The 27,817-nt window shown below is 36.1% G+C and overlaps 1 protein-coding gene and 1 long non-coding RNA gene across 3 annotated transcripts in view; one reads left to right on the top strand and one right to left on the bottom strand.

Annotated features, from left to right (window-relative positions):
* The window catches only part of LOC140326746 (uncharacterized), a 298,797-nt gene that overhangs the window by 100,822 nt on the left and 170,158 nt on the right, over positions 1 to 27,817 (top strand). The gene's annotated exons all lie outside the window — the stretch shown is intronic.
* Positions 82 to 27,075, bottom strand: LOC140326738 (alcohol dehydrogenase 1-like). Of its 2 annotated transcripts, XM_072405608.1 has the most exons (9): positions 27,003 to 27,075; positions 16,186 to 16,287; positions 14,233 to 14,374; positions 13,632 to 13,719; positions 12,866 to 13,085; positions 11,201 to 11,461; positions 8,054 to 8,183; positions 7,309 to 7,447; positions 82 to 2,031 (listed from the first exon to the last, which is right to left on the bottom strand). In XM_072405608.1, the coding sequence occupies exons 1-9, from the start codon at positions 27,018 to 27,020 to the stop codon at positions 2,007 to 2,009; spliced, it is 1,125 nt and encodes a 374-aa protein (XP_072261709.1). In that variant the 5' UTR covers positions 27,021 to 27,075; the 3' UTR covers positions 82 to 2,006. The 2 variants fall into 2 exon arrangements, with proteins under 2 accessions (XP_072261709.1, XP_072261708.1); XM_072405607.1 differs by lacking the exon at positions 82 to 2,031 and having other exon boundaries at positions 6,514 to 7,447.

Here is a 27,817-nt window from a genome sequence, read left to right on the forward strand (position 1 = left end):
CCAAAGCAACCCAGGAGTTTATTAAAGCAAAGAAGTGGAATATATTTTTTATGTATTTAAAGCAAAATGTCATAAATAAAATATTTGAATATTTTTTACTTGACATAGATACTACACACATTTATTAAAACTCAGTACTACATATTTAATCAACATCACCACAAGCAAAAATATATAAACTCATTATTTCCGTTTAAAGAGATGATTATAAAAAACGCCAAATGTAAAATACATTATTGGAATAATGAACAAGCTTAGTTAAGGTTATCTTACAAAAACACCAAAAGCTGTTTAAAATATGCTTATTTATGGTTTTTCAAATGGGAAATCTCAGTAATAAAACATTATTTATTTTTTTCAGTCCTTACCCATCCTTCTCACTACTTCTCACTACTTGGTTATTTATTGGCAAATCATCAATTCAAGCTGAATATTCAGTCATAAATATATGAAGTCTTATTTATGAAAATCCAGTATTTACGTTAATATTTATCCCAAATACGTTGATGTGCTTGATTTTAAAGCTGAAGAATCTAGCTTATTGGTCATCTTGCCAACTCCCAACTAACTAACTCCTAAGCATGCATACCAGTGTCAATATTACCAAGCCCACTAGTAAACAACTATAGCCTTCTGTTATCTTCACACCATTATACACTGGGAGACAGAGTGTGATCTCAGCAACGTGACTGAACAAAATACATAAGGGGAGTTTGGCCTCCTGGCATTCAAAATTAAGTATCAAACATGATATAAACACTAACATTAATTAGAACACATTAGATTTTTGTCCCTGGAAACAATATTTTGTGTTCGTTTCCAGTAACAGGAGAACAAATAAGTGATTTTCTGTTCTTTGGAGACGGGAGTGGATAGACTGAGCAAGTCATCCAAAAAAAGTACAGTGGTCATCCCTGCTCCGATGTTTGTTGATACGGCAAGCAGATTGATGAACAACGTCTGTGGGACAGCTGTACAGACAAACATTATTGTGTATGTAACTAAGTTTAAATTAAATAAATAAATCCTTTCCATTTTCATAGGCTCATGTCTTGAAAGTTTGCTGCTCACTGCTCCCCAGCAGCTGCAACTATTTAAATGGTTGGATAGGTAGAATACCTATTCTCCTCATTGAATAAAGTGTTTTTTGTAATCAGCTTGTGCATCCTGTAGTACAGTATAAAGGGACAAGAGAAGCTACAATGTATGGTAAGAAAGCAAGTAATCCACACACCCAGAAGTTGCAGTGGTCAGAAAGCAGCAAACCAGCAGTATTTCAAGACAAGGACTGCTGGAAAGTTAAGTATATTCCCACTTCGTTTATTAGATATATTATTGGTACAGGAGATAATTTTTTTGCATATATGCAGAAATTAGATATATGGGAGTTGCCTGTATTTGCCAACATGTTTGCACACAAACTCAGGAAAGTGGGGGGGAATAGAAGTTCAGCATATTTCTCTGGCATATCATTAACTAACTAGTACTGAGGCCAGAACCCGAAAAAGTGCCCTAGGAACATTATTAGAAAAAGTCAACATTCATATTTTTGTCATAGCAATTTCACAATAAAGGCATTTTTGCATGACAAACACAACTGCCTCAGAAAAAAAACATTATCTGCTGCAAAAAGAACCTTTCATTCAGGGTATTCATGCTTTCAAGTCTTCCTCATGCAGAAAATATTTGGTCACTAGTAATCATTCTGATCCATTGGCATCAAGTCACCATCCTACAACATGAATTTAGTTCGTGGAGTCAGAGCTATTAGAGCTTGTATAGGAGTTTTGGGGTAGTAACATGGTCTGACAAGGTGTAGGCATTTGTAAATAGCTAAGGAGATTAACATTATCTTCATTATTTTTTAGGAGATATTAGTACTTTCTAAAATAAGAGCACCCCATAAAGAGCTTTCAGTCTTTACCAAAGTTTAATCTGTTGATGATATCAGGAAATCAACATTTTCCACGTTTAATATTTAATGTTAAAAAGATTTGTGTCTTAAATCAGAAATGGAGGACTGTGCGAATGCTGCAAAAACAAAAAACAAAAAAACAGTGTAAGACCATTTCACACCAAATAAGCAACTCAAATATTTCATTTAGCTTTAAACATGTTTAGGAGGATGATAGCCATAGCTTTGAATGCTTTTGAACAAAAGATTTGTTCTTTTACTTCATCCCAACTTAATAATAAAGTAAACTTAAGACTTTTCTTTCATCGTTCAGAAGACAGAAGTATCTGTTTTTCAAAATAGTGAAAGTTAATGTGCACTTCTGTTAATAGTTTTAATCTTCTGTTACCGGGCAGAAAAGGTGGACTGACTGGCTATTTACTACTCTCACCAATGGTCAGTGGAAACTCCCACCCTGGTTTATTAGGAATTAACAAATGTATTGATCATGCTGTTCTATTATATAGAGAAAGTAGGATGGGTATGAGGTGCCCCGCTGCATCCTCCTCTGTTAAAAAAATAGAAGCCTGTATTTAAACAATTAAAAGAATTATCAAATCCTTGTCAGAAACAATCTTATATTTTTGTATAGGTACACTGTTACATGTTACACTTTCTATTTAGGCATTCTTCAGTTAATTTACCTAAAAACCCACGTTTAGCATAGTGCATACAAAGATTGATAGATGATTTAGGACCCAATGATGCACAGAAGAGAATGCTGGCTAAAAAGACATTCATGCCACACATTTAGCCTTTATTCTTACATGCTGACTCTGCTTATACCATACTTCCTGTCTTAAGGTGCGTACACACTTCCAATTTTTATCGTTCCAATCGAACGACGAACGATCGATTGGGCAAAAAATCGTTCGTAAAAAAGTAACCAACGACGCCGACGAACGAGGAAAGTCGCTGGAAACGAACGACCGGACCGGCGGATCGGATTGGACGTTGATCATTGGACATCGTTCGTGTGTACGGTCGTTCGTTGATCGTCCATGTTCAGAGCATGCGTGATGAACGAACGTCCGTTCACTTTCCTGTCGTGCACATAGTTCCTCTATCGCTTAAACGATCGTATCTATTGTGTGTACAATATCTATGAACGATCGTGTCGTTACCTCTATGTGCAGGATCGGTGCTATACGATCGTTCGTGTATATCGTGCAGGAACGTTCGTCGTTCGTTTTCCGACGATAATAATTGGAAGTGTGTACGTAGCTTTAGGGTGACAATGCTCAGTAAACTGTACTGAATCTACCCAAGAATAGCACTACTAATCTAGGCTACTCACTCTTATATGTACTATAGAACAGCTGCTCAGAACACAAGGGGGGTGTTCACTAGTTTACAGATAAGAACTTGGCAGAACTAATAACCCTACTTGAGATTCCAGTGCAAAATAGTGTGTATATATCTATATATATATATATATATCTCAAACTGATATAAGAAAACACTTTTAGGGGTCTATTTAAAAAACACATTAACTAAAACATTCCCCGGTGGAAAATCTTCCAGGTCCATGTTTCAATGTTAGATTCGCTACCAGGGAAAATAATTAGACCCTTTAATGTTATATTTTTTTTAGACCTGAAGAGAACCAAAAAAGACATTTCGATGTGAGAGTTTACTCTTACACTCTAAATGCAAACGTATTAATTGATTTTTTTTTTCATTTTTGGAATTGTCAGTCCCCATACCCATCATCCTTGTTTTCACACGTACTTGTATTTTGAAGTTCAGAAGTCATTTAAGGTGGATGGCGATCCTGTTTCAGCTGGAATATTTTCCAGTGATTCATTTTTGGTTCCAAATAACAAACAGCTTGGTTGTATTGGCACAGGATGACTAGTGTAATTAAAGGGCGTATGATAAGGTATTAAGTTCTTAAGAGTGAAGAGAGATTCCACACACAGAGATGTGTCTGAAGAAATTTGAAGTCCTGCAACTGCTATAAAACAATATTACTAGGATTATGTTCTTGGTGCCAATGGATTATTATTGAAAAGAAAAGCCAGCATTCAGCAAGTTCAAACAGCTTTTCTGATATGTATTTCAGTATAATTCTAAGGTAACAACCTGCTAAATGTGTGGAAAGAAACCTAGATCTGGAAAGCTATGAAAGATATAATGGTTGAACTATTCTTAAAAATGCAGGCTCCAGGACCATCATCAATACCTTAATGCTAAAAAGCAAACGCATATCACGCATTGGACGGCCTGTATGTGCATACTTTTTCCAGGTCAATACTTAATCTAAATAGTGAGGACAGAAATTGAATAAAGCCCCAGAATCAGCAACTCCAATAACAATAATAAAAACAATGATAACTTTCATATTGGTCTTGATAGGTACGTTTAAGGAAACCTGTACTAAAAGATTTATGGTGGCTGACCTTTTTTGTAATTTCCTAGCCGCCTGGCTGTCTGTGACTTTAGTACTTTACATACAACATTGAATGTTAACAAATATGCAGCAAGTAAAGTCACAATGCCAAATCTGCACACACTGGTTCCGGTAAACAAGAAAGATATTACTGTAAGCCAACTTATATTTGCAAAAGGTGGCGAGAATAGGCATCTTACATATTCATCTCATTACAGATTTTCTGTAATAACACAGGGTTTATTAACACTTTAGGGTCTATTTAGAAAGAAGTAAATTATTAAATATTCTTTGATTTTAAATCAATCCCTACCATTTAAACATATGTAGCTGGATGTTTTCCCTACAGTAAATATGTTCTGAAACTGCTCTATGACCCTTGAAATGTAATAAAAGAATATGTTGAAGGCTGGATTTACACACACATTTTTTTGTCCTTATGATTGTCCCATTATAAATTCCCTGACCATTGCACATGCAGTTGCATGTAGCTGAAATCAAGCATAAAAATTTGGAGCATTGTGCTGCAACTACTGTTACATCATCCTACTTTTTTTTTTACTATGCTTACCAATTATTATAGTTTAATTACGAGAGCAATGATCATTGCAGAAATTGCATGGCAAGTTAGAGTTCTGCAGGCCACTGTATATCCACATACCAGTTCACAATATTACAGTAGAACTAATCTCTCAAAAAAGGTAAGATGGTTTAATAGACCAGTGTAAATAAAATACTTTGTTAGTAAAAATAAATATATATACTGTATGTTTGTTTGTATATGTAAATGCATTTTTCTTCCCATGATTACACTTTAAATTTTTTTATAATATCCTAATGAGGATATATTTATATAGTATTATATGTAAGATCACTCGATTTTGCTTCTATTTTTAGGCATTTACAGCCAATATCCTGCATATAAAAAATGTGAAATTCACTCACAGCAATAAAACACTGAACTACACAATTTTCTTTTTACCATATTCAACAGATTGCTGTTTTATCTGTAACAATAACAACATACCTTTCACCTTTATGCAAAAGCTCAAATCCTTTGTTTACTTCAGTAAAAGGCAATCTGTGAGTTATCAAAGCATCCAATTTGAACTTTTCTGATATTAAATCTGATACAAGTTGAGGAACACAATCCTTGCTCTTAAAACCTAAGGAAGGTAAAATAAATAAAAATACATATAAAAATAAATAGAACAATGTCTGTAAATAATTTACTATTCTAACATGATATAATCACATTTGTTTACTGTATCTGTTCATTACACCAGAGTACCTTTCTAGTGTCCGTTACCTTTATTTTGTACCAAGAAAAGGTAAATTGTTGGATATTTTCAGAATCCAATAACTTTTTATTGACACTATTCAACACTTTGTAATTATAGGAGTGTTTTAAAACCTAGAAGTGGTTATTTATGTTTAGGCATGGCCTTCAAGGGCAATTCCCCTTTAAAATATATGAATGTCTCAGTGACATTCACCAATAAAATTAGTGGGGATAAGGATAACAATAAATCCCTCTTGAAGCTTCTAACCTATCTGCATTCATACCAAAACCTAAAAAAATATATATTCCTATACATTTAAGACATTCCTACATTTAAGACATATTCCTATACATTTTAAAACAGCTCTCGGTCATATTTACTTTTTCAACATTTTCTAAGAATAACTCTTCTGCTTACAATTATAACAGACACATTGAATGCCCTTAAAACCACATAAAAGAAATATAAAATAAATTAGATTTCCATTACCTCCAAATAAAGCTCCTTTTAATGTGCGTCCAGTTAGAAGCATCATGGGATCAAATGAGATTTTTTCAGTTGATACTCCAATAAGAACCGTGGTACCAGAGCCAGCATACGTGGACAGAATTGCAGAAATCTTAAACAATAAAAATACCTTAATGTTATATGTCAGATTATTACATTACATTCAGCTGTAATGGATTTTAAAGCTGAACTTTAAACAAAGATCTTTATCCTTGCAGCTGACCTCCTCTCCACTGCAAAGGTTAACTGATCATTTTATTTAGGTGATGATCAATAAGGTTTAAAAATTGACATTACTGTAAGCCAACTTATATTTGCAAAAGGTGGCGAGAATAGGCATCTTACATATTCATCTCATTACAGATTTTCTGTAATAACACAGGGTTTATTAACACTTTAGGGTCTATTTAGAAAGAAGTAAATTATTAAATATTCTTTGATTTTAAATCAATCCCTACCATTTAAACATATGTAACTGGATGTTTTCCCTACAGTAAATATGTTCTGAAACTGCTCTATGACCCTTGAAATGTAATAAAAGAATATGTTGAAGGCTGGATTTACACACACATTTTTTTGTCCTTATGATTGTCCCATTATAAATTCCCTGACCATTGCACATGCAGTTGCATGTAGCTGAAATCAAGCATAAAAATTTGGAGCATTGTGCTGCAACTACTGTTACATCATCCTACTTTTTTTTTTACTATGCTTACCAATTATTATAGTTTAATTACGAGAGCAATGATCATTGCAGAAATTGCATGGCAAGTTAGAGTTCTGCAGGCCACTGTATATCCACATACCAGTTCACAATATTACAGTAGAACTAATCTCTCAAAAAAGGTAAGATGGTTTAATAGACCAGTGTAAATAAAATACTTTGTTAGTAAAAATAAATATATATACTGTATGTTTGTTTGTATATGTAAATGCATTTTTCTTCCCATGATTACACTTTAAATTTTTTTATAATATCCTAATGAGGATATATTTATATAGTATTATATGTAAGATCACTCGATTTTGCTTCTATTTTTAGGCATTTACAGCCAATATCCTGCATATAAAAAATGTGAAATTCACTCACAGCAATAAAACACTGAACTACACAATTTTCTTTTTACCATATTCAACAGATTGCTGTTTTATCTGTAACAATAACAACATACCTTTCACCTTTATGCAAAAGCTCAAATCCTTTGTTTACTTCAGTAAAAGGCAATCTGTGAGTTATCAAAGCATCCAATTTGAACTTTTCTGATATTAAATCTGATACAAGTTGAGGAACACAATCCTTGCTCTTAAAACCTAAGGAAGGTAAAATAAATAAAAATACATATAAAAATAAATAGAACAATGTCTGTAAATAATTTACTATTCTAACATGATATAATCACATTTGTTTACTGTATCTGTTCATTACACCAGAGTACCTTTCTAGTGTCCGTTACCTTTATTTTGTACCAAGAAAAGGTAAATTGTTGGATATTTTCAGAATCCAATAACTTTTTATTGACACTATTCAACACTTTGTAATTATAGGAGTGTTTTAAAACCTAGAAGTGGTTATTTATGTTTAGGCATGGCCTTCAAGGGCAATTCCCCTTTAAAATATATGAATGTCTCAGTGACATTCACCAATAAAATTAGTGGGGATAAGGATAACAATAAATCCCTCTTGAAGCTTCTAACCTATCTGCATTCATACCAAAACCTAAAAAAATATATATTCCTATACATTTAAGACATTCCTACATTTAAGACATATTCCTATACATTTTAAAACAGCTCTCGGTCATATTTACTTTTTCAACATTTTCTAAGAATAACTCTTCTGCTTACAATTATAACAGACACATTGAATGCCCTTAAAACCACATAAAAGAAATATAAAATAAATTAGATTTCCATTACCTCCAAATAAAGCTCCTTTTAATGTGCGTCCAGTTAGAAGCATCATGGGATCAAATGAGATTTTTTCAGTTGATACTCCAATAAGAACCGTGGTACCAGAGCCAGCATACGTGGACAGAATTGCAGAAATCTTAAACAATAAAAATACCTTAATGTTATATGTCAGATTATTACATTACATTCAGCTGTAATGGATTTTAAAGCTGAACTTTAAACAAAGATCTTTATCCTTGCAGCTGACCTCCTCTCCACTGCAAAGGTTAACTGATCATTTTATTTAGGTGATGATCAATAAGGTTTAAAAATTGACATATTCATCCCTCCTGTAGGCTTCCTCCCTTGCATGTTACTGGTACCTGAAAAGTCCTATCCTTTGCTGCCTGACTGCTCGTAGCTCCAGGATGCCATCCTGAACAATGCAAGACCAGTAGTTGTGGATTGTGCAGGAGGACACCACCTGGAACATCCAAAGGAAGTTGAAAAAGATTTGTTTATATCCTTATTCATCCATATTTAACATCCCTTAGGCTAAACAAGCAATAAATCCTTACCACCAATCCATGTATAGTACTCCCATAACTTAAGTAAGAAATAGGTGTTTGACCAATGATGGTCAACAGATTTGTAATTCCAAAGACATCAAAATCATAGCACATCTAAATAGATGGTCTCTTTTCAATAAAACAATATTAAACATTGTGGAATTAATTGAATGCACTTTTAGATTTTTTACTGTCTCATTCCACACTGGATATTTAGAAAAGGATGGAAACCCAACATCTTCTGGAATTGAAGAATAGAGAAAAGTGGAGAAATATGAACTGCATATTAGGAGTTTACCTTCTACAATGGTATGCTTACAACAAGAAAAAAAAAACTAGTCACCTGCAAAAGAGCTTTAATGTTTACAACTCTGACTTTATGTAGATTGTAAAAAAAAAGATATACTTTGCATCCTTGACCAGGAGCTGTAATGGTGCACCCTTATAGTCCCACCCAGAAAAAAATGCAACCGCTAAATTTAGTGTGCCAACGTTACCATTTTAACTTCTTGCAATAAAGATTCCCCAGAATGCATTTTTGTGAACATAGGGGCAAATTATAAAAAAGAAAAGATACTTAACTGCCATTTAACACTTTAGCTCATAGCAGTCTCCAAATCACTCTGGGGTGACTAGGTATTTGAAATAAACATAGACACATAAAACAAAGTTGACTGGCTAGTTGTTACCTACAATGTATTCCTATTGCTGTGTCCATTCATTATTATTACCTTTATTTATAGTGCACTAACATATTACACAGTACGGTACATTGGGGAGAAGATGAGGATGAATGTGTAGCCTCTCCTGTCACTGTGGTAGGATTCTGTAGTGCAAAGTGTGGCCATTTCCAGGTTCATCATCCTATAGGTATGGCTCTACAATGAACAAGATTGCACTGATACAATCCTGCCTTTAGCCCAACACAAATGCAGTGGCAGGAAAGAACTAGTCTGTGTTTTCATTTAAAGTAACAAAGTGTTGGCCTCATATGTCTATAATTTGTATAATCAGTTTTTCCTATGAGTTTGTAGTAATGTGGACAACCATAAAGGTCACATCTAAGAGCCAGTACAAATAAATATATGCGTAAAAGTAAGTCCTAAATCATCTTGCTACAAGACTAATAGTTTAGGTTACAAGTTTAGGTAGAGGACTGAGTGAAATTATTTGACTTGACAGCTGCAGAGAAGTCCGGTTTGTTTAATTATTGACACATCTAATAAGATTTACAGTATCATTATCTAACACATCGAACATATGTGGTCACTAGTAAATGTTGTATTTTGGAAATGAAAGTTTTACATCAATTAATACTGCCTAATGGAAGCTTAGAACATAATTGTAGGTGTAGGATTCTACATAGAGGAAGGTAGATTTGTCTAACAATACAAATGTCCTTACATAACCCTGGTATTATTAAGCAACGCTGCCTACAGGGCAGGATCACAAGATTAAATAATATCCTGACTATTGTTGCTTTGTTTAAAGTTTGCTTTCCTTCGTTTTGCATTTCAAATAAACACAGCTGGGAACAAATGATTTCCATACCAATTCATCTTTTACTATTTAGTATCTAGATTGCTTTCTGGGATGCCAGATTCAAATATTAAAGAATAATTAAAATTTTCCCACACTGACAGTGTCTTACATGAAGTGCCTTGTTGATTAATACTGTACATTTTGTTAGCACTTTAAAAGGTTGAATTTTAAAAACAATGGAAGTTATATTTGTGTGAACACTTCAGTGTTTTCAGACCACTCAATCAACTAGGTTACATTCATTTTTTGAATATTATTATCAAGGATTTTCACCTGGTAACACAGTAACACACTTTATGTCCTCAGGTAACCTTCATTCTTTTTGCATTTATCTATGAAGAGCAGTGTTTTCACCACAGTACATGAAATGTGTTGGAACTACAGAACATATCCTCCTCTCCCTGTGCCTTGGGAATTGGAAAGGGCTATTATTATTATTACACAGTATTTTTATAGTGCCACCATATTATGAAGTGCTGTACAAAGTCCATGGTCATGTCACTAGCTGTCCCTCAAGGGGCTCACATTCTAATGTCCCTACCAAAGGCATATGTCTTTAATACAGTCTAAGGTCAATTTTGGGGAGAAGCCAATTAACCTAACTGCATGTTTTAGAATGTGCGAGGAAACCCACATAAACCAGGGGGAGAACATGTAAACTCCATGCAGATCGTGTGCTATATTCAAATCTGGGAACCAGCACTACAAAGACCAGAGTGCTAACCTCTGAGCCAGTCTGCTGCCTGATTACTATTGATTGGAATTTCAAAGTGGCAAAGATGGTGTGTTTTCAACTCTAACAAGAAGCAACAAGCTCATTGGAAGTTTGACAGATCAATTCAGATATGTTTCTTGCGGCATTTAAAGCGACAAAGTAAAGAAGGATGTGAATGTATTGAGATGTGCAGAATGTTTTAACTTGTTTTTTGGTCCATGCATAAAATAAATAATTACACTATTAAATCTAAAACTTTGTCTTGAAATGATTTTTAGATGGGTAAAAAAGGGAAAATGCCTCCACCCCTTGTTAAGGATGAAATTAAAAACTCACAATGGTACTCACCATAATATCAGTATTTCCAATGCACTCAAAAGCATAATTAACTCCACCATTGGTTAGCTTTAGCAGCACATCAAAGATGGGATCTTCACAGTCCTTTGGATTGATACATTCAGTAGCTCCTAATTCTTTGGCTTTTGCAAACTTATCACTGTTTACATCAATTCCAATGATTCTGGCAGCTCCGGCAACCTTACATCCAATTATTGCAGAGAGTCCAATGCCACCTAACCCAAACACAGCACAGGTTGACCCTGGAGTAACCTGCACAGAATAAAAAAAAGTTAGTCTCATCAAGTTCATTTAACCATTTATGCTATAATAGTGAGATAATGGAGCTCATTGCAAGATTTAGTATGGCCATGTGAAAGAAAAGAAAAAGAAAGAGAAGAAAAATGATATTAGACCAGAAGATGTATTTACAACCACTAGCATGGTTATGTCAATCACTTGCATTAGTATCCTTTCATGTAGAATAGCACACATCCTGCCAGTGAATACTTAGATCCAATATGGTGGGTGTAGGACTTTTATAGGAAAGGACTATAAAGCAGGGGTTAAGGTAATTCTCTGGGGCAAAATAGCAGAAAAGGAGCGCTGGAATTTATCCTAGACTTAAGCTCCTTGGAAGAGGAAAAAAAACTTTACACTCTGCTCAGAAAAGGTGAATCACAGTAACAATTGCTCCATGTCATATCATGTCATTGACATAGACATAGGAGAGCATAACTGACTCCGATCTGATAATGTCCATAGACTGCTTACTTAGTATACCCCTGGACTCAACTCTTCCTATGCCTACTCCTTTCCTGTGCTTTGGCAACATCAAAATGCAATAGGTGGTCAGGCTCCCCTCCCTACCATTCCACGTACCACCCACTACAGGCAAAAGCCGGCATATTTCATATGCAGTATTCCTATGTTATTTTCCAGATCCTACATCCTATGCAGCACCTCTATGTCACTATCAGCTATCCCCTTTGGTTATTATAAGCTGATCCCAGACTGTGGCCTAAGTGGGTTTACAAGAAAACCAAACATAAATTCATAATGAACCTATTTGACAGGGACTTGTGCAAACAAAAGGTGGAGAGTCCTTGTTCAACAAGCTACAATTTTTAAAAACAGAAGAGGTTGTAAGTATACACACTTTAAATGTATTGCATATGAAGTGCATATACTTCAAATACAATGTGACATACAGCTACAAACTCTTTCTCCTTAATAAAATATAATATACCTCATTGAATAGATATCTTATTTAAAACCTACATAAAGCAGAACTAAAACCCGCCAACTCACCTGTCCGCATTCCTGCACTGGACGCTGCCATCTTTATTCTATTCTTCCGGTTCTGGATGATCTTCAGCCATCTTTATTTGCCACATCAGGATGATATATTCTAAAACAATTTTTTTTTTTAAGAATTCAGAGATACTATTTTGCAAGCTTTTTGCATGTCATAGACACTGCAAATGATTGCAAGAAACTACAGCCAAGCAGTTTTACCAATTCCAAGTCAGAATTTTACAAGATTGCGCTTTGGCTTAGCTGGGGGATACTGTCAAGTATAGATATACAGTCTATATAATACAAAGCTATGTATCATATCTACCTGGTATGTAAAAGAATACATTGTGACTGGTTAAAATTAGAATGGACACTTGCCTTAGCCACATTAACAGCAGAGCCATAGCCAGTTGAAAATCCACAGCCAATCAAACAAGCTATATCCAATTGTACATCATCATTTATCTTAACCACACTCATTTCCTCCACCACAGTGTACTCCGTAAAGGTGCTGGTGCCGAAAAAATTATAAATCACTTGGCCCTTGCAGGTATATCTGCTGGTGTTGTCAGACAATAGACCACTTCCTTTTCCAAGACTGCAAAAAAAGATGATATGATTTGAACATTTGACTTTCAAGCTCGAAATGAAGTGTCATGGTAAAAATGTGATTCTTCATTGATTCTGACTTTTTTTCAGTCCATGCTACAAACTTTTCCAGTTACTGAAAAGCCATATTTAAAAAGACATTTTTAAAGCTGCCAAATTTTTAACTGTAGTACAGGGTAACATGATGTTGATAAAACCAATTATATGAAAAAAAAAGTTCATAGGTATACATCTAAAGATACAGCCAGCATGTCTTTAGGGTAAGGATACATAGGTCTTTTACCTATTTTTAAACAAACATGCACTCTGGCCTCACTGGGAATCCACATGAACAAGGGGATGATCAGGGGGTTTATGAGATTAACAATAATATTTTTTACAAAGACAATAGTCCTTTAAATGTGACTCATCTATTCACAAATGAATTGATGGATTTGCAAAAGCCACAGTATCATACAGTATAGTAGTTCAAATAGTTTACATAATTTCTAAATAGAAAACAGACTGACTGAGATTACGAGAAAAATAAACTTACTCCATTCTATGACAAATATTACCATAAGGGTCATGGCAGCCTCTGCATTCTCCACACTGAGGGATAATCAGTGGTATTACTTTGTCACCTAAAACAAATGGCATATTTACAAATTCTGCAGCTAAAAATACACCCATTTTGCTTTTAAAATGTAATTTCTATCAAAAAAAGATCTGGTTAGCTTCCCAACTCCAATTACCTTTATATACCAGCTGCATAATAGAAGAGGTAAAGGGAGCCGGATACATACATTTACAACAAAATAAACTTACAGGTTTTAGGGGGCAATGGAAAAACACAACATATGCATTTTAGAATAGAATATGGAATCTTTTAATAGAGACACCCATTAAGGAGGCATCACTCTTAAAGGGGATTATCCTTTATCTTAGAGATTTCTACTCTCCCTTTCCAATTCTGCTGCTGGATTTACCTGGTGTCATGAAGTGGTCAAGCAGGGCTAGAAAGTAGAAATTATAATTGCATATTCTAAGTTGGTACAATAACTGGCTTCTCTGGGCACAGACTCACAAGATCTTTATAATAAATATAACCCTACATATTATACAGGTAAACCTTCCTTTGAAAAAAATGTGCCTACCTGGTTTAACTGTAGTTACTCCTTCGCCAATACTTTCAACTATTCCAGCACCTTCATGGCCTAAAATAATTGGATATTTTATTTTTTTCACATGTCCTTCTATCACATGATCATCTGATCGACAGATTCCAGTAGCTATGATCTATATACAAAAAAAAACAACAAAATGTTAAATGTTATATTATGACTAGCTGCTTTGCCATTGTGTGGTAGCATTATGTTTAGCTCTTGTATGCTGTATTCACTTTTGTAGGACACTGGTTATAATGTAATTTAATGTTTCTGCGTCACTGTTGTTTTCCAGTAAAACAAGAAAGGCTCAACCATGTGACCAATGTCTTGGCGGGTAAAAGTCATATCTGCAACAAATTTCCAAGGTATGGGCCTAGCTCCAGCCAAATTACTGAACACTGCTGAGGTTACAGATACAGCTCAGTGTTACAGCAATCAACAAAAAAGAAGAGGACAGAAAGTGCATAAGATATAGGCATTTAGGATGGCAATTAACAGTGTTCATTTGTTTTTCAGAAGCTAATCCGACACAATAGAGTAATCTGTCATGGACTGTCGATGCTGCTGATAACATAGGGTAGAAGGGAAGTGTATTCAAATGTTCACATTAAGCCAACCTATAGATAAGTGCACAGAAAGAAATCTCAAATTATTGTACTATATTAAAGTGTGAAGTTGAAAAAAATACGTGGTAGTAGCAGGGGCATTTCGGCCTTAGGTCAGTTGAAGTGGTCACCTTAGGCCTAGTAATTGCATGCTGGTTGTATAAAAATTAAGTAAAATAATGTTGTGTACCAGTTACATGAAAAAAAAAACAGGGAAACATTTATCTAAAAGTAATATCAGCAAAGACTGCTACCCCTGGACTGATTCGATGAGATTTATGTGGTCCTTATAAAATAAAAAAACAGCTATGCAGTAAAAATAAAGTTCTGGAAAACCTTGAACTATGTAATAGGAAGATGCCTGATCTGAAGCAACTCAATATCTTTGGCAAAAAAGCACATGCTCCTAAAAAAAAAGAATATTTGTTGGCTTTGTTGGTGATTTTAAAACATGCTGAGTTCTGCATCCCGATACCCATTAAGGTTACAGGTGTTATGCTAATGTTTCAAAAGTCTCATGTTCATGAACACAAAATTTTAATCAAAGCTGGAGATAAAGTGATCTCTTGACCAACTCCATGATTGAAACTCAAATAATTATCCCAATCATGCAATTGGATGTAAATGAGATTTTAAAACTAACATTTAAATAACACCAAAAGAAGCTGAAACTGAAGCTGGATGTTGTTAGCAAGCTGTTTATTTAGACAAAGGTACAACAACCATTCTCAGACATATTATACTTTGATAAGTAGTTCTACCATTAGGTAGTAGTAGTGTCATGTTTAATGGTTGTAGAATTAATTATGGTTCTTTAGTGGTACTACATATTTATTTTTTATTTCCTTTCTCTATTTTCCTGTTCTTTTCCCAATAACAAGAAGAGCTCAGCTGTGTGTTTTACAATATATTGATTAGTAAGGGTCATATCAGCTTTGTAACAAAAATGTTCCAGAGGTGTGAGTATGCTAGCTTGAGTATACTGGTTGTAAAGCTAAATAACATAGACATCAGTAGAATTATCATTTGTAAATTGCCATTATTGAAACTAATACCCTTTACCATAATTAGGAGCAAATACTGTGATAAGAAATACTAAAGCACCACTTCACTCTTACATTTTTTATGAATTAGGGATTTTTTTTACGGACAACTACAGCCTCATTATTTTACAATAGTCCTAGGGCCTCCAATGGTTATATAACCTAAGATTCATAAGACATTTTTATTTGTAAAGCTGACTATTTAAAAATCTGAACACCAAATACAAACCATACAAACCTGTTTAAATACTTACAAATCTAAAATTTCAGACTACAATGAAAAACTTTTTTACCTTTATTCGAACTTCATGAGCTTTCGGTGGAGCAACTTCAATTTCTTCAATGCTAAGGGGTTTGTGTGGTTCCCACAATATAGCAGCCCTACATTTAATAACCTGGAAAATATAAATATACATACAATTACAATTATAAATAAATACAATTATTACAATTAATACAATTACTTATTCTATGTTAAATCTATGTGAAATTTATCCAAAAATGTGGTATAAATATTATTCAGATCATTTCATGTTTTTTGCAATTGGAACAATGGACATCAATAACAATAATATATAATATAACTTCTTTTTCAGTGTTCTACATTTACACGAATTGAAGAATAAATGACAGGTCTAACGTCAGTTATAATGAAAAACGGTGTAGGTGTGCTCTCTAGTGGTTACTTTTAATATTGCCTGTAGAACACATTGGCCCTTATTTATCAAGCAAGTGCGAATAAGGTCGCTGGGCGTATGTACGCGCCGATATACGAGGCGTATTTCCGTGAGCAGGATTCGGAGCCAGAGCCAAATGCTGGTAAACTCGCCTTCACTTGTCAGCCAGATTCCTGCCTTGACAAATGAGCAATGGGGAATTACCAATTAACCAATCGCCAATTAAGGCGATTAGTTTGCAGCTGATTAGTTTGCTGCTGCGCAATTCAGGATCTGTTAAGTTCAGTCAATGATGAGGTCAATTAATTAGCACACATCTGCTCTCTGTTCTGTGCGCATCTACAGTCCATTACAGTTCAATTTGAATTTTTAGTGCTTCATCTTCTTTTGGATACTTTTTGACTTCAAAGTGCTTTGCAACACTTCAAACTAATTTAGATCAAGCTGTAAACATACTAATTATTGTTTATTATATGTCATCACATGAATATATTATATAATATGAATATAAAAAATTGTCACCAAGCATTTGTGATCTGATTCAAATTTCATTCTACCATAGTTTGGCTTTTTAGAAATCAAATATTTGAAAAAGGATTGTTACCAAAGATGTTATAATACATGTATCAAGGAACATTTAGTGATTTCACTTGTGTATGTCAAAATGCATTTGAATGCATATAAATACATATGCATTTTCATTATTACTATTTAACTGGACTGGTTTGTGGCGAAGTGATTAATTAAGTAAGTTTGCTTGGATGTTATGCATTGATGTGACTTTGGAATCCTCATTATTGTTAGTTTCATATTTTGTGGCAATGTTTTTGTGCCTGGTTTGTATTGACAGTTTCTGTTGTTTAGCAATTCTTCAGAAATGTTTTATCATTTTTTTCCACAAACATTCAGTACAAATGTCTGCATGGTTTCCACTGCAAACTGCTACTTGACCCCCCTGTTTGCCTTTGTCCCATTCTCAAAGTCACATTGTCACATATTGGTATTTGAATGTATTATGTACATATTCCTTTTATGAATAAATTGTCATGGTTTTTATTTCTTTTGTTTTTTTTTAATTTTCTTATTCAGACATTTGCACTCATGTTGATTTGCTGCCACACAACTCCTTTATTCATTTTTAGTAGTGTTATATGTTTGTTGTCATTGTGCTGTGCTGCCTGATCTTAGCACTATTGTAAAAACACACTTCCATTTGTTGTCCAAACAGGTTGTCAATTAGATGTCCAGCTGAGTTGCATACTCATTCTAACACACCTGATGGTGATGGAAGGAAGTCCAGGTTGCCAAGCACAACATCAAACCACAATAACTCCTAGACTCTTAGAAATGAACAGATGTTGTGTTGTTGCTCAACTAAATTTTGCTCATTAACCATCTGGGCATTACACTGATGTCTAGATTTCTGTACCAAAAGCGGTACACTGTTTTTCATGAATTTTTTTTTTTTTTTTAAATTGTAGACCTGTAACTTACAGAAATATGTCTGAACAGGGTTCTAGTAGATATCATGAGTATAAAAAATGTTTCGATTAGAAAATATTTATGCAGGAAAAATTTGCAGGAATGAAACAATATGACCACAAACACAAAACCATTGAATTAACATTGACTTCCTAACTGCAAAATCCACATTGAAACATTCAAAGTTGAAAAATCAAATTGTGCTATTGTGTTAAATGGTAAGCAAAGTATCAAATGTAGCCATATAGATTAGGCTAACAAACAAAACAACACCCAGGAGTAATAGCAAATACCATCCCACTGTACTGACACCAGGGCCAAATAGTGTATACAACCCCCCAACACTAACACCCAGAAGAACTAGTAAATACCATTTCCCAGCACTGACACCTGTGATAAATGGAGTATACCATCCCACAGTACTGAAACCAGATAGTAATAGCAAATTCCATCGTGCCGCACTGACACCTAGGAGAAACAATGTATACCGTTCCCAGTACTGAAACCAGGAAGAAATGGAGTATACCATCCCACAGTACTGAAACCAGTGAGTAATAGTATATACTGTCCTCAGTACTGACACCAGGGAGAAATATAGCATATCATCCGCCAGTACGGACACCATGGCCTTGTCTTGACCCCAATTTGCCTTCCAAGCGCCATTCCCCTTTTTACCAGTTTTTACCTCCTCCACCACCACCTTACTTAAAAAAAGAAAAAACTACAGGCCTGTGTGCCCCACTGCACCTGCACCCTCCTACCTGAACCTAAACCCTCCTCCAAGTTAACAACCTCTATGCTTCACACGGTTCTACCCACCTGCTGATCAGCACCCCCCCCCCCCGACAAATCTCTGAACTCTTATCAAAATTTAATAGCTCCAAAGGTAATCTAGCAAACGTCCCCACACACAATCCCTCCAGATCTATTTGACCTAACAGTAGCTGCATCGCACTCCCCTAACCCCCCCACTCCCCCCAGTTTTCTCCCTCTGGACTTCAAGATCCCCACTTCCAACCTTCCCTTCCACCACCCCCATTGTCTGTGACCCCCACACCTTAAAAAATAGCCCACAACCTCCTAAAAACCTACAAGCCCCGCAGCACTCTCCACCACACCTGCCCCCTCCCACTCAAAGGAACCCCACCCACCAGGTTGCCCTGCCTGACACCAACCAAACCCCGCTCCTTTCCCATGTTGTTCTAAACTCCATCCTCCCCCTAACCTTATCAACATACACCCTCCCCCCACCCCTCCCCCCAGGCCACCAAACACTTACCTGGCAGCCCTGTTCTTCTGAGGCTTGCCAGCTGGTCCCTGGGACCCTGTACCACTTCTGGTACCCGGCTCAGCATAATGTAAAGGAGCTCACCTACCTAAAGGGGAGCTCCGAGTACTAGGGACCTGGCCGTGTCACCTGTGACGTCACTTCCGGTCCTCCGGATCCTGCACGCACTGTCCCAGTAGACAATAGATAGGTGAGGCCTACACAACCCAGGCCTGCTTACAGAAGATCAGGGGCTGCGCCCCCTGTCGGCCACAGCCCCCGCGTGCAACGCAGCCAGCCAGAGGGGGCCCACAATTTATCAGGCCTGCAGGCCTCTCTCCCAGGGGATCAGGGGCTGCCCACCCTGACAGCTGCAGCCCCTATCCCAAAGCTTAGCAACGGACAGGGGATTAGACTACTCCCTGCCTGAGACTCCCTTAACCCAGCTGCTAGCTAGAAGGAGCCCTTAAGGGGCTCCCAGGTATTCCCTGAGTCTCCCGAAAAAAAAGGGAATCAGGCTCCCCAGGCAAACCAAAGGCCTGTGCCTCTGAGGCTGCAACCCTGCTAACCTGAGGCAGGAGATTCACAAAATCCACCCCCCTCCCACACCCAGCTACTCTGGCATGCAGCCAGGCTTCACCCGCTGAAGACTCTGCCTCATAAGCTGGGCTAAGAGGCCCTGAAATTCCCTCTCCCTACCTGTGTCCTAACAGAAACTTTTTCTTCCAAAAGAGGGCCTCTCACTTCCGTCCAGCCCCTTTTAACTCATCCTATTCCTAATTCCCTCCTACCCCCCGCTCCACACTAGCACAGCCCCCTCACGCCTTACTACATTTTAAAAGCCTTTACCACCCTTGGGCTAGGCCTCCCACCCCCCATAATGTAGGCCCTGTGCCTACATTCCCATGGCTATGGGCCTCTGTGACTTTTCAGATATATTTATCATAGATATCTATACATGTATTTATAATAATTAGATATATATGTGTATCGCCCGCCAGAGCTCGCTGGAATTTATCACCAGGTGGATCCTCAGGTCTGGTATCGTATGTGATTGGATAGGCGCCTATGTAAAGAGCTAAAATCAGTTTTGAAACTGTATCTAAACCTGAAAATATTAGGTAACTTACAAATATGCTTATTTCTCAGCTATCATAAATGTTTGAAACATTTGAACAGCTCAAACAGTTTTATTTAGGTCTAAGTGAAGGATGTGTGCATTAGCAAGAATTATTTTTTAGGGGAACCTTTTAATGCAAGCTCGCCAGTGTCAAGCTCACAGATATGCACAGTTCGGAGCGAGCGATCATTTCAGTTCATAACTGCCGAGAAACTTGGTTGATAGTTTATAGGCGTCTGATTCCAGACAGCGAATGAGCGCGCGCGAGCGAGCTTTCGATTTGGCTTGATTAATCAGGCTCACAGTATTTGTATCTAATTCACTATAACATACATATATTACAGATTGAATGATAACCCCGTAAATTCCCAACTGGAGCATATTAACTAACATCAATTGTAAGGCTACAGTAAGTATTTCATTACCATTATATTAAGTAAGCCTACAAACCAAAGTCATTATAATTGCATCTCATTGAAAGAAATTATATATATATCTCTCCCTTCAATATTCTGTAGACATAATCTAAAGGTACTTACCAGGAACCCCTCAATCAAAATAGGTATTTGACATCCAGTAATAACAACACCTGACACTTTAGATAAGCCATCTCCTTCCAATAGGCGGCGCAAATGTAAAGAAATGACATCGAATTATAATGATAGCCTAATCACAGATCAATTATTTGTACTCCCCTTATAACATTTCCTTTTGTTTAGATCGTCCAAACCATTTCAGTATTATCATCAGGGGCTCTCTTAATTCCAAAGGTCTCTCAACCCCTTGAGGAAGCCCAATAGGGCGAAATGTGTCGAGAACGAGACATGCTACTCATTTGAAACAATGGACAATTTTTATAAAATATATAAAGTAATCTGTAAACTGTAGCAATACTACATTATAAGTTAACTGTATTTGAATATGGCTCTCTTCTTTCTTCTCCCATTGAATTATAAATATAATTATTTAAATTCAATGAGCTCAGACAAGTGAATATTAAAGCATAATTAGCCTTATCTAGAAAAATGAATAGAATTTTTATTACAATTATTCCTTTACAGCGTCAAAGTTTGGTGGCATGGTGATGGGACTATAACTAATGCTTGCTTTGCAAGGATCTTCAGTTTTAAAATTGTGACAGAGTTGCTGTGATAAGTAGCAACAGTTATACTGATGAAGAATGTTCATCTAAATTGTTTTTCAGAGATTATTATGAATGATAATCTTGGGTGTCAAAAATCTATAATAACCTATAATTTGAATATTGAGATTTACTGCAATCAAGGTAAACTAGTAGTAGCTGGCCACACATGTTTACTGGTGCAATAGATGTTGTAGTTGTTGACCTATTAAAGTTAATAAAACCTTCTGGTATTGCTACCTATTTTCTTGTAACCACTTTATGACACAGATCCATACCTGTGCCAAGGGGTGTTGCTCCTATTATGGTTTGACACCATTATTAACTGAATACTTATAAAATAGTAGCAGTAAGGTGTTTGAGTGAAACAAGTTCAAGAATAGAAGAAAAGAGAAGTTTTGCAAGTGAAACGGTTAACCTAAATATATGAGTAAAATGCTGTGCAATTCTGGAAATAAACATGCCTTACACTGCATCCCAGTGCAAGGCAATGCACTTCCAGGTACACCATGTTGTAACAATAATTGCTGCATGTACATTTCTGGTCCCTTACGGTCTATTGAAAGCCCATTAAAAAAATTGGACTGCCTTAACACAAGGCATATTAACCCATAACATGCATCTGATTCATAGCTGAGTTTCATAAGTGCAGTTACTTATAACCTAAAAGTATTTCAATGTTACTGTAGTATAAAGTTACATAAAATAGGAAGGTTATAATGTTTATAACATTCGAAATCATGTTTAATTTCAATCTCGCAGGAAATCTGCCTTTCTTGCTTACAGAAAATGTAAGCGAGAACGGTCTTGTGATTCCCCACGAGGTTGTGTTCCCGCCAAACTCAGATGATCTCTCAATAGAGAGTCTCCATTGAGAGATCATCTGGAGTTCGCCGGAAGTCACAGCTGATTGGAGACACTCACGTGCCTCCAATCATCTGTGACCACAGGTTGCCATGCTCCCTTGGCTGTACTTATCAATAATAAGTAGAGCCGAGGGAGTGTGGGAACCAGCACTCCAATGGAATTCGCAAAATGGGTTCGCCGAAATTTCGCAGACCCATGGGAAGTTCGGGGAAATTTTCTTGAGAATGTGAGAGGCATTCTTGCTCATCACTAATAACAATCATTTTCAGAGTTGTTTCATCTTAATGCAATGGTAAATAATTGAGTACATGGATTTTTTCTAATCATATTTACAAAAGACAATAAGTATGTAACACAGAATTAAAAATGTACTACTTTATTTAAAGTCAAAGTAAAAGCAAAATGATAATCAACCTTCTAGTCCTCCTTCCATTCTAGATTAGACTGCAAATATTTTGTCACCATTACCCTACTGCATATTTAACATTGGAACTAAAAGATTGTCCTAAGTTTTAGATTTTCTATAGACTTTGATCTTCAGTTGGTTAATCATTTCATACGAAATACATATCTGTACTTTAATACATGGGAATATAAAGATGTAAAAGGAGATTAGAAAAAGTAGATGTAAGCTACATTTTGATAAACATGGTTGCCATGAGATCCCTAAACCATTCTGCACAATCTTGCTTTATTTACTGCTCTACATTACACACATTTTTATAGTCTGTTTAAAAATCTTGGTAACTTCAAAAACATGAGAGCGTTATACATGTTTTTTTACTGAAAATCTAAATTTTCAGAAATCCGATTTTAATCAGAATATTTATTCGGAAAATTACAGTGTGCAACTCCGCAAACTCAAACATTGGAGTGCACTACGTCATTCGGTGGGGAAGTCCTCACTGAAAGATCCATCATAGCTCAGCCCCTCCTAATCAGTCATATAAGATAAGTAGTATGTAGACTCACGTGTACTCCAGATCTTGACACGGAACGCTTATTACCATCCCAATACCTGATCCAGTCTTTGGGAGATCAGAGGCCTGGACCTATTCCTAATAGATTGGATTATAATGATATGTTCATTATGTATACATTGTTATGTATTGTTTAAGGTATTATTCTTTTATTTTTAACTGCAACACCCTTTTTTTAAAAAAAAAAACGTGAAGCCCATCCCATTCTGCCTTGATTGCCACGGTGATCAAGACTGAATGGGGGCGCACAGCCTCCTGGAATACCTACATCATGCATTCTGGGAGGCACCAGGGTACTCCTTGTGCACATGAATGATCTCGGGCATCAGCAGAAGGGGCATTTTCCTAAACTGAGGGGAAAGAAATCCAGATCTCACGCATGCACAGAAAAATCGTCAACCTTTTTTTCCACTTTACAGCAGGCTACATCACCAGGTCTCAGGTCTGTGTAGTGTGAGATCGGGTGATGTAGCCAGAAGAGGAACGAAGAAGGCTGAAGATGACAGTGCCTGGCACAGGATGAAGGAGAACTCTAGGACAGCAAGGGACCTGATTGAGGACTTCACCAGCATGAACTTGGGACCTGCGGAAGTAAGGGTAAGTGTGATTTTTTTAATTTTTAGTTTACTTACGCTTTAAATCTTCTCTTTTGATCATGGTAGTTGGCCGCCATTAGATGACACGTGTCCTTGCGTAATGTGTGTAACAAACTCTTTAATATTAAAACAATGCCATCTCCTGGGGTGCCCCAAGTATAAAATAAATCACACCTTATTTTATTTTAGTATGTTTAGCAAAAAAAACTGCAAAGATTAATGATCCACAAACAAGGATTATTTCCAAAGGCTTAGAGTAATTTCATATTTATTGTCAATGCATATGTATAAATAACTGTATTCATATGTAATATGACTACTGTAGGGAGTTTTAGACTGATGCACCTACTATGGGAACAGAGGGAAGGAAACTGGGCAATAAAAATTGTATGATTAATAGAAGATTTTTCTCTATGTAACCCTTCTCTAGCAGTGGGGGTTTCGTACCCAGAGTAACATTCACAAAGAAAGGGAGAGATAATTACTTTACCTCATGCCTCTTTACCATGAATACCTTTTTTGGCATCCATACAGAGCACACCACCACACAGTCATTCTTGGCAAGAAGGTTCATCGTAATAATATTATATGTTGAAAAAATAATGACAATGTCCTGGTTTTGGGTACAAAGTACCGAAGCAGGATCTGTGCTGTCTCCTAAAGATGTCCAGGCCTTTCTGTATATAGTGATATCTCAGCTAAGAAAGATAATTAGTTCCGGAATCACATTTATTAGCCGAAACGTGATTTTCCATAGGTTTCTATTGAAAATAATTTATTTTGTTCTGGATGATGCCCACAATTAGGACAGATGTTTGTCTCAACATAATATAAGCCAGCGTGGTGTCAGTTACTGTACAAAATCCTCACTGTGAATTTAGCACAAACAAAACAAAAAAACAAAGCAAAAAAAACAAAACTGTATGGAGCCTAGACATTCATTAACTTCTGAAGCAGGCCGTTATTTTGATATGCAAAAAGAACTGCAGAGTTTGTCTTGGTCAATAAAGGGTTACAAACGGTTGCAGAAGAGCTCAGTCCTTAAAATTGCCCACCACCTCAGCTGTGTTTAGCAAAGGTTTTCTTCTGCAAGTCAAGCAAACCACCCCCCTCCCCCCATCAATCCTCCGTCCCTCACACAAGCAGCAGGGAAGCCTTTTTTTCTTTTTTTTTACATTTGTTAGCCAAGTCCATATTCGTTAGTCAAGTCCCATAAACAGTGAAAAAAAAAATATGTTAGCCGAAAAAATCCTTAACAGGGCCACTCGTTAGCCAAGGTCACTGTATTGCGAAATTCCAGAAATAAGGACCATTTTCTTTCTTGGTAATACAATGTTATCTTATAAAGTAGACCTACATTTGTCCTATTTCTGGCCTACTAAATATGTAGAAAACCAAGACAACAAAGAATTATTGCACCATTTCATTTACTATTTGCACTGCTTTTCAGCATGTATGCATCTAAAAAGGTATAACATGATTTCTATCTACAACATCATGAGATCTCAGTAAAAGTGCCCGCAGGACAAACCATCCTTTATCGAAAAAAGTGCAGTAAACCAACCAATCATAACTCTCTCTACTTAAGCTAACCCATACAAAATAGATTCTGTTTGGGTGTTGTGGGTTACTATTGTTAGGAAATTATATGTAGGGATGAGCGAGAATGCCTCTGAAATTCTCGCTAAAATTTCCTCAAACTTCCGATGGGTCTGCGAAATTTCGGCAAACCGGTTTTGCAAGTTCTATTGAAGTGCAGGTTCTCACACTCCCTTGGCTGTACTGATCATCGATAGTACAGCCTGGGGCGCGTGATACCTGCGGTCACAGTTGATTGGAGGCACACAAGTATATCTGAGACACGGAGGTGCCTCCAATCAGCTGTGACTGCAGGCGAACTCCAGATGAACTCCAAATGGAGATTCTCCACTGAGAGATCATTTGATATATATATACTGCTGAAATATTACTTTATGTATAGCATGACTTCGGTTTCCACTTATCTGGTTTAGAACCAGACAGTCCAGTTTTCTCCCCTTAAATAACTAAGCAGAGTGTCTAGTGCATAGTTAAGCAAGCTTCCATTAATGATGTAAAATCTATCCAAAATGGTAATGAAACATCTCTAATATTTGTCAGATATGAGTTTACCAAAAAATGTTGAAACCATTGGTGCATATGACAAGCAGATCAATATGTGTTTGCTCAGAATTGCAAAGAAAACCTGATATCCACAGGATTTCTCATGTTTTCACAGAACAATCAATCAGAATCTTGTGGCTTCAGAAATATTGAGTAAATCACAAAGGTAATACTGCTGTATATCTTAGTTCAGTTCCCACGGTCACTGGGCTGTCCTATCATTGATAAGTACAGACCAGGGAGCGTAGGAACCTGTGGTGCCTGCAATCAACTGTGACTGCAGGCGAACTCCAGATGAACTCTCAATGGAAAATCTCCATTGAGAGAACATCTGAGTTGGGCGAGAACACGACCTTGTGGCGAATCACAAGGCCATTCTCGCTTACATGTTCTGTAAGCGGGAAAGGCCAGATTCGCCGCGAGATTGAAATTAAAATTTTGCTTGCTCATCCCTAATTATAACTAATACAACACATTATATTTGTAAGGGAATTAAAATGTGCTTATCTGTTTACATTTAAAGTTCAGCTAATTTTATGCACTATCAATATTTAACCAGATAAATTTCCTTATTTGTCCTGGTATTCCTTAAATGCTACAGATTCCCAGCAATGTAGAAAAAGTGTAAAAATATATTAGCAACCAATCAGATTTTAAACATTTTTACTAGAGTCTGACATTTTAAAACAAAACAAGAACTACAATGACAGCTATAGGAAACAAATCATTTAATCATTAGCACACTTTTCATGCACAGACTAAATCATATAATCACCAGTCCAATGCCTGTTGAGTTTTTTTTTCTCATTTTATTATAAAGCAAATGAACGATTCTTACTTTCCCAGTAGTATCCATTTTGGATCAGAGGTCTTCTGTGAGCAGGTTCTGTTTTAGTGTAGTTGTAAATTTCATCTACTGCTTTAAGGTACAAGGTAACAAGCTAACCACTCCTACTGCAAGTAAATCATTCAAAACTATGCTTGCACTTTGTCGCTTTCACAACCATGCCATTCATCCTTAAAGCAATCACCAGTATTCTCTTAGTGTTTTGGTGCGAAAACCCCTTTTTGTTTCATGACCCATTCTAATGATGTGGCTGGCAATACAACAAAACATTAAAAAACAAACAAACAGTATATTTACCAGCATAACACATATATATATTTATATATATATATATATATATATATATATATATATATATACTGTTGAAATATTGTTTTATGTATAGCATGACTTGGGTTTCCACTTATCTGGTCCAGTTTTCTCTCCTTTAATACCTAAGCAGAGTGTCCAGTGCATAGCTTAGCAAACTTCCATTAATTATGTAAAATCTATCCAAAATGGTAGTGAAACATCTCTAATATTTGGCAGATATGAGTTTACCAAAAAATGTTGAAACCATTGGTGCATATGACAAGCAGATTAGTATGTGTTTGCTCAGAATTGCAAAGAACACCTGATACCCTGCTAGATTAGAATCACATGTTTTCTACAACCTCTTTGTTATACAGGATTTCTCATGTTTTCACAGAACAATCAAGCAGGATCTTGTGGCTTCAGAAATTTTGAGTAAATCACAAAGGTAATACTGGTTTAATGCTAACAACTTTGAATTCATGAGAATAAATGATAAATGTAAAAAAAGCTGT

The sequence above is a fragment of the Pyxicephalus adspersus genome, chromosome 3 (genome assembly GCF_032062135.1).
Source record: "Pyxicephalus adspersus chromosome 3, UCB_Pads_2.0, whole genome shotgun sequence".
Taxonomy (NCBI): domain Eukaryota; kingdom Metazoa; phylum Chordata; class Amphibia; order Anura; family Pyxicephalidae; genus Pyxicephalus; species Pyxicephalus adspersus.